This window comes from Myotis nattereri (genome assembly GCF_964212035.1).
Source record: "Myotis nattereri genome assembly, chromosome: 3".
NCBI lineage: Eukaryota > Metazoa > Chordata > Mammalia > Chiroptera > Vespertilionidae > Myotis > Myotis nattereri.
In genome coordinates, this window is record NC_138077.1 from 192,487,263 (window position 1) to 192,501,123 (window position 13,861).

The 13,861-nt window shown below is 44.2% G+C and overlaps 1 protein-coding gene across 2 annotated transcripts in view; it reads left to right on the forward strand.

Annotated features, from left to right (window-relative positions):
* GRIK3 (glutamate ionotropic receptor kainate type subunit 3) overlaps positions 1 to 13,861 on the forward strand; it is a gene marked incomplete at both ends in the record, with an annotated part of 190,135 nt that overhangs the window by 109,159 nt on the left and 67,115 nt on the right. For both annotated transcript variants that reach the window (XM_081088050.1, XM_081088051.1), the window contains one exon: positions 10,517 to 10,693. In XM_081088050.1, coding sequence (XP_080944176.1) covers positions 10,517 to 10,693 — 177 coding nt within the window. The remainder of the gene's footprint in view (positions 1 to 10,516; positions 10,694 to 13,861) is intronic.

The following is a 13,861-nucleotide window of genomic DNA, read 5'->3' on the forward strand; positions in this document are numbered from 1 at the left end:
TGTAGCATGCTCACCTGGGAAGCAAGGAAATCCCACCATTTGGACACATTTCCGGAGATATAAAAAGAGCAATCTTAGAAAGATGGGCATTTATGCATAGTGTATTCAGAGTGTTCTCAAAACATACGACAACGTGACTCAGTAGAAGGAGTAAGAAGAAAGTTGGTCCCAGTTGGCACAGCCAGTTCTGTTCCTGCTTCCCCTACCCCGGCCTGAGTTCCACTGTCTGTAGATGAGGTTGGGTTTGAGCAGTGGCCTTCCTGTTGTGCTCAGTAAGGGGGTTGCAGGGGAGGGTCTATGAGCCTTCTTAGGAACGGTGGCATCTAGTCTCTGAGAGCCCATCCGGTGGAAATGGGCTTGGGCAGGGGTGGGCTGGTAAACATGGGCTTCAGGGGAAAAGCCCTCATTTGTAGCATCTGCTTATCTCTGTGGTGAAAATACTCTCACTGTGGCAGATATCAAGCACCGATATTTTAATACCGGGCTTTCAAAATTCCTGAAAATGTATTGACTCTAGCAAGCTGGCTTTGGTTGCAGAAGAGGATGGGCCAGTTGGTAGTTTTAACGACATCCTTGGCTTCCCTGGGCTTCCCTTGGTTTTCTCTTACGTAAAATGGGGCAATGATCGTTTCTCTCTAATGTGGCTGTAGAGGTTCTTGTGAGTATTAAGTGAAGCGGGTAGAGAGCATTCAGCAGCATCCCTGACACATGATCAGTTGTTGTTGTTGTTGTTATTGGTTCTACCCATTGGGCTTCCACTCAGGATTTTGTTTGAGGAAATGTCCCAGTAGCGCCGGGCTCCACCCCTGCTTACATCTCTGGGATCCATCTCACACACACACACACACACACACACACACACACACACACACACGCGCGCGCGCGCATACCCTGTCCCATTTCCTCAGCAGCCCTGGTGTCTCTGCTCCATTTTATTAAAGCAGAAAGCAGTGGAAATTATTTTCATAATGAACTGGCTCTTCAAATTAATGCCAATTACACTATGCAATCATGATTAAGATTATGCATTAATCAACAGTGCCAACCTACTTATTAGCCTCTTTAAATACCGATCATGAGGAATGTATGGGAAGGGAGAGAATGGAGAGGAGCCAATTGAATGGGGGAGCTGCCTCTAAGCAGGGCGGGTTGCTCTATCCAGAAGCCAAGACCCAGAGCAGCCTTTCTTCCATGAAGCAGAGTTTGAGTCAGAATCCAAGCCCATCAGACCCTGAGCTTCTGAAACCCCTTCCACAAAAAAGAGAGGGGGCCAGAGGACCCAGAAGGAAGAGGGTAGAAGGAAGAATCCTTGATGGTTTATCAATGGACTAGTGGCCCAGTGCACAAAATTTGTGCACGGAGGGGGGTTCCCTCAGCCCAGGCTGCACCATCTCACAATCTGGGACCACTGGCTTCTAACCACTCACCTGCCTGCCTGCCTACCTGATCGCCCCTAACTGCCCTCCCCTGCTGGCCTAATCTCACCCCCAACTGCTCTCCCCTGCCAGCCTGATCTTGCCCCCAACTGCCTCTGCCTGCCTGATCTCGCCCCCAACTCCCCTCCCCTGCCAGCCTGATCTTGTCCCCAACTGCCCTCCTCTGCTGGCCAATTTGGTTCTGATTGGTTAGTTTCTATGCCAGTCAGTGTCAAAAGCTCCACATCCTAGGCAGCCATTGGCTCCTCACAGTTGACCCAGATTTGGTTCTGATTGGTCAGTTTCTATGCCAGTCAGTGTCAAAAGCTCCGCCTCCTAGGCAGCCATTGGCTCCTCACACTTCACCCAGATTTGGTTCTGATTGGTTGGTTTCTATGCCAGTCAGTGTCTCTGGGCCTACCAACAGGGCCTGATCAGAAAGGTGGGGCTGATCAGCAGCCCTGGTGGAGGCCTGGAGAGAAATGGAGGCCCTGCTGCTGGCCAGACTGGGAGAGAAAGAGAGAGGCAAGTGTTGATCAAAAGCTGCCACAGAGGCAATGGATCAGTCCCTGCTTCTCTCTTCAGGCCTCTCTCTGGCCCTGATTTGCAGCCCCCTCAGCAGTCAGTGCTGGGGCACCATGCCTGCAGGACTGACTGCAGGACTGACTTCTGGTTGGTGGAGCCTTGGTCGTTACGACCCAGGGTCTTTATATATTAGGATGCGGTTTAGTTCCCCCTGCTCTTCCTTCAAAAACACCAACTAATTATGATTGTAACACCTCCTCTCCGTGCCACCTCCCCTCCCCCCAAAGTAATGTCATCCCAGTCTTAGGCCAGGACCTCTAGATACAGAGCCTAAGGTAGGGATTTGGATGCATGGAATTGATAGAGGGGAAGAGCATTCTTTAGGAAAAAGCAGTAGGGGAATGAGCACAGCAGGATGGGGAAGGCAACAGGACTGGGGGCAAGAATGTGTCCTCAGGTGATATCAAGGTCAAGGGTGTTGGAAGGGGCACAGAAGCATAGATGCCACAGAATGATCCCCACCCTGAGGCAAGGGGACCACCCTTTTGAGCTCCAGTATTAGTCAGTCATTGGGTGCAGACTGCCCCTAGGGCAGAAGTGAGTGGTGTAACCTCTGGCAAGGTAGCTTCCTTCAACTCAGAACAGTTCTCTAGAAAACAGAGCAGTCTGTGAATGACTGGAACCAAGATTCAAACCCAGGTCTGCTGCATCCAGAACCCACTATCTCTGAACTCTACGCTTTACCAAATATCTGCTGCCTGGGTGTCCCAGGACATTCAGACTGCATCTCTCCCGCCTCTGGGATGCTCCAGGCCTTCCAGTGCTCCTGGTCACTTCCTTTTCTACTGAATTTTCCATCTCCTCTCTCATTCTACCTCCTGCACCTCTTGTCCTCTTTCTGCCCTGATTCATCCTGGGCTGGGCACACTGCCCACCTTCCTTCACTTTCCCCAAAGAGCACAAGCTGGTGTCAGTTTTCTAGAACAGATTTTCTTAAACGCCGGTCCTGTCAGGGAGGGAGGAGACAGCACAGTGCTGGCTAACGAAAGCTGAGCACCAAGCTTGACAGCTCACACGGCCCAGTCCAGCCACAGAGGAGTTCTAACCAAGCTTACCTGCCTTTGGGCCTGGGTTATTTTCTCTTCCTCTTTTTCCCTTTCTTGAGCCCTCTTCATACCTAGTCCCTTTCTCTTAGGCCCTACTCTCTCATCCTCCCCATTCAGAAACTCAGCATCTCATCTGTCCTTTTTACACAGCAATTTAGGACTATCATGGTCATATCTTCTCCATCCAGGCCCTAAGGTGCTTTTGCCTCAGAGATAAAGGCTGCCCTTCCCCTAAAATGGGCACAAATGACAGCCCATGTGTATAGATTGTCAAAACTGTTCATCACCTGTTTGTGTAAATAAAGTTTTATTGAAACCAAGTCACACCCATTTGTTTACATATTGTCTATCGCTGTTTATATGCTACAGTGGCAGAGTTGAGTAGACCATGTGGCCCACAAAGCCAAAATATTTGCTATTTGGTACATTACAGAAAAAGTTTGTCAACCCTGGCCTAGAATGTGGAAACTCAAAATTGATTTTGTTTTTCTAGACAGCATTGCTTCTCTCCCCCTGTAAGAATTCCTCACTGTGTCCATGCATTTAGTTATAGTTTCCTTGCTTCCTTGCAAAAATCAACCCTTTGAAGTATGCACCCCATTTTACAGATGGAGAAACTGAGTCTCAGGGAGATCAAGTAATATCAGTAGCTATAACTAGGATTTGAACTGAGGCATAGTTGCCCCTGGAGCCAGAGCTGGGAACCTCTTTCTTCACTATGGCAGCACTCATCTGCTGGTTACTGTTGGCTGAGCCCTCCGTGAGAGCAGGGCCCCAGTGCTGACTTCTCATGGTATCCCAGCTCCAACTGACAGCTTAGCACATGGCAGAGATCGGTGGATGTTCATGGAACTGAATTGTTTTCTGAGACTGAGCCTGGGCTTGGGTGTCAGTGGTTGAGACATGCCATCACCATTGTGAGACATTAGCCCCTCTCTCTCCTCTCCTGCCCACCTGCCAAGGTGTGAGAAGCCAGGAAGAAGGTGTCAAGCCCTAGGAAATGGCCTTGTCCCACAACCTTTGACCCTCATTTGGGAATGGGATCTGTAATGACCAGAGACCTCTCCCCAGGCTCTCTTCTTCAGTTTCTACATTTTAAAGTAACCAAATAATACATTATTTATTGTAAATCACTTGGAAATATCAAGAAAATGCAAAAAAGCAAGATTAAAAGTATCCATAAACCCCTTCTACCCAGAAATACTCACTGGTAACATGCTGATACAAATCCTTCTAGTCTTTTTTCTATAATATAAATATGTGCTTTTGGTTTGATAAATAGCTATCACACTGTAATATGATTTTGTTGCTTGAGGATGGGGGAAGAGAGAGAGAGGATGGGCATTTCCTATGTTATTAGGTATTCGTTAAGAGCATCTTTTAAAGCTTTTTTCCTTATTGCCAAAGCTATCATTCAATGCAGAGGACTTGGGGTGGGGGGAAGTACCAAGAGAAGCAATCCATTATCTTTTCCTTTCTAGAAAGAACCTCTGTTAACATTTTAGTGTATGCCCTTCTGCATGCCCTTTTTGATTTTAATTGGAATTCCATTAAATTTATAAATTAATTTGAGGAGAACTGACATCTTTACAATACTGAGCCTTCCCTTCCAGGAGAAAGTTATGTCTCCCCATTTATTCAAGTCTTCATTTATATTCCCCCGTAAAGTTTTGTGGTTTTGATGATATAGGAATTGCACGTTTATTGTGAACTTTTTATTTTTTTGTTGTTGCTGTTGTGAATAGGGTCTCTTTTTTTCTTATAATTTCTCACTGTGTACTGCTGGTGTGGGGGAGGGTTGTACATGTGTCTACGTTTGCACATCTGCCCCATCATGAGCTCTCTGTCTATCAGGGGTGGGCAAACTTTTTGACTCAGGGGCCACAGTGGGTTCTTAAACTGGACCGGAGGGCCGGAACAAAAGCATGGATGGAGTGTTTGTGTGAACTAATATAAATTCAAAGTAAACATCATTACATAAAAGGGTACGGTCTTTTTTTTTTTTTTTAGTTTTATTCATTTCAAACGGGCCGGATCTGGCCCGCAGGCCGTAGTTTGCCCATGGCTGGCTAGTTTCTACTAGATTTTCAAGAGCAAACCTAGCAGAATGTGGAGGATATCTGTCAGATACACCGAGGGAGAATGGTGTAATCAATCCCTGTGGACCCAACACCCAGCCCCAGCAACCCACAGCTCAACCTGCCAGACCCACACCCTCTTCGCACCCAGTATTACTTAGAAACACATCCCAGACACCATATCAAGCCATCCTATCCCCTGACTATTTCATTTTATTTCATTTAATCTTTATTGTTGAGATTATTACAGATGTCCCTCTTTTTTCCCCCCATAATTCCCCTCCACCCATTTCCCACCCTGCCCCAGGCCCTCGCTACCCAATTGTCTGTGTCCACAGGTAATGCATACATGCTTATAAGATCTTTGTCTAATTTATTCCTGCCCACCCCCCCAACACACACTCCCTTCCCTCTGAAAATCGTCAGTCTGTGCCATTTCCATGCCCCTGATTTTATTCCATTCACCAGTTTATTCTGATATTTTATTCATTTGATTTTTGGATTCAATTGTTGATAGATATGTATTTGTTGCCACTTTGTTGTTCATAATTTTTATCTTTTTCTTCTTCTTCCTCTTCTTCTTAAAGAATACCCTTCAACATTTTTTATAATACTGGTTTGATGAACCCCTTTAGCTTTTTCTTGTCTGTGAAGCTCTTTATCTGACCTCCAATTCTAAATGATACCTTTTCTGGGTAGAGTAATCTTGGTTGTAGGTCTTTGCTATTCATCATTTTGAATATTTCTTGCCACCCCCTTCTGGCTTACATAGTTTCTGTTGAGAAATCAGCTGACAGTTGTATGGGCACTCCCTTGTAGGTAACTAACTGCTTTTCTTTTGATGCTTTTAAGATTCTCTCTTTGTCTTCAGCCCTTGGAATTTTAATTATAACGTGCGAAGGTGTGGTCATCTTTGGGTTCCTCTTGTTTGGGGTACTCTGTGCTTCCTGGACTTGTAAGTCTATTTCTTTCGCCAGGTAGGGAAGTTTTCTGTCATTATTTCTTCAAATAGGTTTTCAATATCTTGCTCTCTCTCTCCTTCTGGCATCCCCATAATTTGGATGTTGGTACGCTTGAAGTTGTCCCAGAGGCTCCTTACACTGTCTTCATATTTTTGGATTCTTTTATCTTTTTGCGATTCTGGTTGGGTGTTTTTTGCTTCCTCATATTTCAAACCATTGAGTTGATTTTCAGGATCCTCTGGTCTACTATTGAATCCCTGTATATTATTCTTTATTTCAGTCAGTGTATGCTAAATTCCTGACTGGTTCATTTCCATGTTTTTTGCATTCTCACTAAGATCCTTGAAAATCTCACTAAGTCCCTTGGAGGTTTCCAGAAGATTCTTGAGTAACCTTATAACTGAGGTTTTGAACTCTATCCAGTAATTTACTTTCTCCCCTTTCTTTCATTTATAACATGTTTCTTTGTCTCTGCATTTTGGCTGTTTCCCTCTGTTTGTTTCTATGTATTGGGTAGAGCTGCTAAGTCTCCTTGAGTTGATAGAGTGGCCTTTTGTAGTGGGTGTCTTATAGGGCCCATTGGCTCAGCCTCCCCAATCACCTGAGGTGGGCATTCTAGGTACACCCCTTTGTGGACTATGTGCACAGTCTTGTTGTAATTGAGCCTTGATTGCTGTTGGTGTCACTGGGAGGAATTAACCTCCAAGCCAATAGGCTATGGGGACCAGCTGTGACTACAGTGGGAGAGCTGCTGTGCAGAAGACACCCTTATGGAGCATGACTTGCTTCAGTGGGGCTTTGGTGCTCACTGAGTCTGCCCCTTGAGTGTGTCACTTATGGATAATCTGGTATGGTCTTACACTGACCACTGGGTACACTGGCTCTTGGGTCTCCAGGAAGGTGCAAAGTCAGCCACTGCCTGGGGTCACCCAGCAGCTACAGAGAGATCTGTAGATTCCTCCTCTTTGTATTGGGTTTGGAAGTGCCCAGATGAGGCCCAGCTGTGAAGCAAGGCAGGCTAGTGCTGGTGCCTGGTCTTGGGCCTTTTATTGATAAGTTTGGGACTCCTTGACCCAGCTGAAGCTTGTTTGACAGGTGTTAGCTTGAGCAAGGACAGGCTATTCATATGCAAAAGCTGCTGCACTCAGCTTGGGTGGGGTTATAAATTGGATGGGGCGGAGTCTCAGGGAATCCTCAGGGAAAAGCAAATAGAAATGGCTGCCAGTCAGCCCTGCAACTGGGGAGGTCCCAGCATAGGAACAATGACCACTGTGAGCACCTCCATCTGGAAGAAAGCAGCCCCTAAGTTCCTGCCCTGCGATGCCAGACAGTCCAGTTCCTCCTTGTATGTGTCTGGGTCCCCCAGAGCTTCACCCAGCACTGGAGCTCCGAGGAAGCTGGAGCTTGTAAGTTCAGTTTGTGTGCTGGCCTTTTAAGAGGAACAACTGGGTCTCCAGCAACCTCTGTGTCACTGAGCCCCAATCCCCACTGGTTTTTACAGCCCATAGTTCTTACTGACCATAGGGACTTCTTTTCCCAGCTCTGGGACCCTGGGCTGGGGGTCTGGTGTAGGACTGGGATCCCTTGCTCTTCTGGGCGGCCTCTGCAGAGACGATCTCCCTCCTGATTAAACAAGCAGCACACGTGGGTGCCGGGCCAGCCCGTCCTCGCCTCTGCACCTGCTACCAGTCTCAGTGTGCTTTTTCTTTACTTCTCTAGTTGTAGGACTTCCATTCAGCCAGCTTTCTGGCGGTTCTGGATGATGGTTGTTCCGTATTTTAGATGTAATTTTGATGTGGTTGTGGGAGGCAGCAAATACAGGCGTTAGCCCACGTCTCCATCTTGATCTCTTATCCCCTGACTATTGATGCCTGCAAGGTGTTCGGCCATATGGGCAACTTTTCATATATTGAGTGACCTCCTACTTTTGAACATTAAGTTGTTTGTGTTTTTCCAATATTATGTCAAGATTATCTTTATACATAAATGTGTTAGTGCATCTCTAACTTTTGCTAAATTTATATCCCTAGAAATGAGTTATAATGTATTTTGATCATTTATTGTCCTTGCAACACATATACACAATCACATGATCGCTTTTCTGATGAGAACTAGAACACATGTTCCCTGCAGTACTCTAGGAAAATATAGAAAAACACAAAGAAGGAAATTAAAGTCACCCATAATCCTACCTTCTTCATGTTTGGGGATGCATTCTTCTTGTTTTATTCGTGTGTTCAGTTTGCTTGTGAACACCCACCCACACTCACATTCAGAGACGCCGCGCTATGAATTGTGAGCCTGCTGGAATACCGGGGAGTGCAGGGTGGGTGGAGGGAGGCGGATTTATTTGTCCACTTTTAAAAACATTCACTATTTACAAAATTTTTTCAAAATGATTGAAACAACCCAAATACCCATCCACTGGTGGTGAATGGATAAATAAAATGTGGTAGACCCATAGGAAGTAATATTACTTACCAACAAAAGGGAATGAAGAGCTTACACGTGCTGCAACATAGATAAGCCTCAAAAGCATGATGCTGAGTGAAAGAAGCCAGATGCAGAAGACCACAAATTGCATTATTCTAGCATCGTTCCATTTATATGAAATACCCAGTAAAGACAAATCTCTAGAGGCAGAAAGTAAATCAGTGGTTGCCTGGGGTCGGGGGTGAAAGCAATGATGGAGTGTAAGTGGGCACGAGGGAGCTTTGGGGTGATGGAAATGTTCAGAGACTGTGTTGTAGTGATGGTCACAAAACTCGGCACATTTTCTAAACATCATTGTGCATTTAGCATGAGGTGAATTGTGTGGGATTTCTTAAATAATACCTCAATAAAGTTTATTTTTAAAACGAATAAAGGAACAAAAATAAAGTTTTTTTTGGAAAATATAGAAAAGCACAAAGAACAAAATCTCCTTCCTTCCATTACTTTCTTGCTCTTTAATCTTTAACCCATCTGGAACTTATTTTGATATGTGGCTTAAGATTAGAATCTAACTTGGATTTCTTCCTAATCATTGAATAATTGTCTCAGTACAATTCCTGAATAATTCATCTTTTACCTACTAATTGGAAATAGCCACCTTTATTATATCTTAAATGCTTATCTCTACTTGAATCTCTTTCTAGGCACTTTTTAATCTCATTCTGTTGATCTATCTGTGTTTTCATGTACCATAAGGAAGGACATAGTTTTAATTATTTTGTCTTTACGATACATTTTAAATCTGGTGGTGCAAGTCACCTCTCATCTCTTTTTAGACTGTTATCTCCTGTTTAGTCTTCCAGATGCATTTTAGAGTCACTTTGTCAAGTAAAAGAAATATCCTTCTATGATTCTAATTGGAATTGAATTAAACTGAAAATCTAATTTGGAGAAAACTGACACCTCTACTCTTGAATCTAAATATCCAGGAACATGACATGCCTCCTCATTTAAGTCTACTTTTATCTCTCTCACTTAAGGTTTTTTTCTCATTTCTATTACTAGGGATTACACACTTATTATGTGGTTTGTTGTTAGTTATTTAATATTTTGTTAATATTGTAAAGGATATTATTTTGCCATTGTTTACATACTGGTTGTTGCTGATATAAAGAAACACTTAATTTGTGCTAACTGGTTCTTTAAATGGAATCATCTTCTATTTCCTACTAGTTTTCATGCTTAGGGATTATTTTAATGTTTTTATTTAAGGAAGGCATATATATCATTTTCAAATAAAAAAAATTTTTCTTTCCAAGAGGTATGCTTCTAAGTTCTTTTTCTCTCTTATTTCATTGATTAATGGTGTAGTGTGAATTCTTCCCCTCCCCTTTTTTTCTTTAATGAGAATGTCTTCAGTGTTTCACCATTTGTGAGATATTAAAAACTGATTTGAACTAAAGATGCTTCAAGGAAGTATCCTTCCGTGTGCTAGTTGATGAAGCATTTATAACAGCAGTAAGTATTGGGTTTTTCCAAATGCCTTCCTGTGTTTTGTGAGTTGGTCATACTTTTGTTTCCTGTGAACTGTGGATGTGATGGAATGACATTCATAGATTTCTTTATATTGAACCACACTTACATTCCTGGAATATAACTCTGCATGGTCATGGTATGTCATCCTTGTAATATTCTGGTAGATTCTACTTGCTGGCGCTCTATTGAGAATTTTCATAGCAATATTAATAAGTGGGTGACTTTATTTTGGCTGTTTGTCAGGCTCTGTTATCAGGAGTTTGCTAGCTGAGTGAAATGAGCTAGGAGGATTTTCATATTTCTTATGCTCCAGCACAATTTCTGTACATGGGAATTATCTAGGATATTATTGAACACTTGGGAGGGGGGAGCTTGTCCATAAAACTTTCTGAAGTCAAGCATTTTCAGTAGCACCCTTTCCTTCCCCAGCACATACATTCAATTTTACTTACCCCTTGCAGGAGGAATCTTTGAGTATGCGGACGGTCCCAACGCCCAGGTCATGAACGCCGAGGAGCATGCCTTTCGATTTTCTGCCAACATCATCAACAGGAACCGGACTCTGCTGCCCAACACTACCTTGACCTATGACATCCAGAGGATTCACTTCCATGATAGCTTTGAAGCCACCAAGAAGGGTGAGTGTGCTGCCCTGTCTGCTCTCTTCCCTGCCTGAGCAGGCTGGGGGGTTGCTGTCCATGGTGCTGAAAATACTCCAAAGTTTTGGATGGACTTGAGGCTTAGATCCTTTTCCCAACCGGTTTCGAGACCTGTATCAGTCCCAGTTCACTTCAGGATGAGTCACCCCAGGGACAGTAGGTTGTCCGTCAGGAGCTCCCATGCCACTGTCAGGGGCCATGAGGGAATGAGGGCCATGGGAGCATGGGGGGTGGGTGGAGATGAGGGGTGAAGGGGTGGGCCTGAGATGGGGCTGAGGAGCTAGCAGTATGGAGGGCAGCCCAGGTCTCAATGACACCTCTAAACCGAAGACATTTTCAAACTTGTCTTTATTTCATTGAACTTCTACCCAGAATATAAAAAATGAAATGCATATAAAACAGAATATGTATCAGTTAAAATATGCAACATTTATTTGCCATAAAAAGACTTACTGAAAACAGCAAATCTGCTTCTATGACTTCAACAATTTGACCCCAGAGGCTATGGATGACATTGACCTCAGCATTCAATGTTTTCATATTTTGTTTTGGCTACAAAATAACAAGAAAATTGTAATTCATAAAAACAGGTGGTAGTAAATTCAATCAGCTTTTCCCACACCTGAATTTAAAAAAAAAGGAAGGCTTCCTCTTTTTAACCAATATAGCCCTGGCAACCGAAAGCCTGGTGTGTGGTTAGTGCTCAATGAAATGATCGTCGAGTGAATCAATGAATGAATGGTGTGAGAACAGGAAATGGGAGTCTGAACGAGACCTCTGTCAGTTGAGCTTAGGGACAACATCATCCGTATATCTTGGGAAAACTTAGGCCCATCCACAGGGGACCCTTGGTCTTTCTAACAGATTCCCAGTCGCTAATGAAGGTTTCCTGAGTTCCCAGGAGCAGATTTGCCAAAGCTATCTGCTGCTGGCTCTGTTTACCCACAAAGCACCATTGTGGGTAAACATTTCAGCATAGAAGAGCAGAGAGGCATGGGCTTGCAGCCAGACTGCCTGGATTTGTGATATTAGTCGTGTGACCTTAGACATCATTGGAGCCCATATGGGCACATGCAGTCTAGCTCCAACATGACCTTCCAGCCACATCCACACTACTCACTAGCCTCTGGGTTCTAGCCATACCTGCCATCTGCAGTTGCCAGGCTTCCTCCCACCTCAGGGCTTTTGCACATACTATGCCCTCTGCTTGTAATTCCCTTTCCCTTATAAGTCCCACCTCTGCACTTCCCTTTGTCTAGCTAGCTCATCCTTCTCTCAAACCTCTGGGCCTTAAGGAAACCCTTCTCTTGCCCCCAGATAAGGTCAGCTCTCCCACTTCTATCTTATAACACTCTGGACTTTTCTTTCACAATTCTGAGCCCCGGGGGGGGGGGCGGGGGGGGCGGGGTGCGTGTACGTGTGTGTGTGTGATTATCCATCTCTTCTGCCCTTTGCCTTTTCACTGCTATACTTAGCACCATTGCTCTGACTTCTGCTCCCACACACTAGTTTTGCCTAGTTTTGACCTTGACATACATAGAATCTTTTTTGAGTCTTGCTTCTTTCACCCTATAACATATCTGTGAGATCGTCTATTGTTGAATCTTTTGTTGAACCTATTATTCTTCAGTGTTGCATAGCATTCCATTACACGAATATACCCCTGTTTTTCAAAATAAAAAATAACTGTTGGGCATTTGAGTTGTTTCCATTTGTGGCCGTAGAATAGCACTGTAGGTGTCTCTTGGTGTACCAGTGTGCACATTTTTGTCGGATGTGCACCTAGGATTGGAAGTGTGAGGCCATAGGATGTGCAAACAGCCCAACGGCTTTCCCAGGTTGCCGCACCAATAGGCACTCCCTCGGCGGTGCATGGCTCTCACCTGGATCCACATCTTTACCAACTCTTGGTAAATCACTTTTCTTTTCACTTTGGCCTCTGGGTGGTTTCTGTAGTAGGCATCTCATTGTGGTGTTATTTTGTATTTCCCTGATGACCAGAGAGGTTGGGCATTTTCTCATATGCTAACAGATCATTGGAATCTTTTTGTCCCTGGAGTGCCTTTTTGAGCCTTTCAACCACTTTTAAAAATCCAGTTGCCTGTCATTGTCTTATTGATTTGTGCAAGTCTTTGATAAATTCTGGAGAAGAGCCCTTGGTTAAACGTACATGTGTATTGCCTATATCTATGACAGATGACGTTGCCTGTTCACTCTCTTAGCAGTATCTTTGGAGGAGCAAAGTCCTCCATTTAAAGAAGTCCAATGTATTGATATTTCTCATTATGGTTAGTGCCTTTTGTGTTCTGTCTCTGTCTGTCCCAAGGTCAGGAAGACATTCTCCTAGTTTCTCTGCGAGAAGCCCTCTGGTTTTGTCTGTCCCGGTTAGCTCTGTGATCTGTCTCAGATCAATGTCTCCTGTCTGGTGGAAAGTAGGGGTGGAGGTGATTTTTCCCTGCACCAAGCTGCTGGGAGTGAGGACTGCTTCAGCTGCTCAGGAGGGCTCTGTGGAAGTATCTACTGAAGCTAAATGTGTGCCTGCAAAAATGTTCCTAGCCACTTTATTAATAGTAGCCCAAAGTGGGAAATAAAGACCTCCATCAGCAGGAGAATGGATAGATTTGGGTATAGTTATACAAAGATATTAGAATCAGCAATAAAAAAAAGAACAAACTCTTGCTATGCCAAACGTTGTGAATGAACCTCACAACTGAGTGTATAAACAGTGGTTACCTCTGGGGGAGGGAGTAGTATACTACTAGTAGTAGGGTATTAACCTGGAAAGGGGCAGGGAACACCTTCTTACGTGTTGGACATGTGCTATATTTGATCCAAGTAGTAGTTATATGAGTACAGTTCTATGTAAAAATCCATAAAAGTCTGGGCTTAAAATGAATGCACTTCACTATATAATGTTGTTATCTCAATTTTTAAAAAAAATGAATAGCTCCTCTCTGCCTTCACTCACCCTCCATGTCCCTCTGATAATATGCCAAGGATGGACCCGTGCTGTGGTTGGAAACACCACTCTGACCACGGAGGCATGCCTGCTGTTTGATCACGCTCCCCACTGGGCACCCTCCATCCCTTGGGGAGCCCTTATTCTGTGATCTTTATTTTTCCTTTGATCTTTGGCTTTTTTAAATT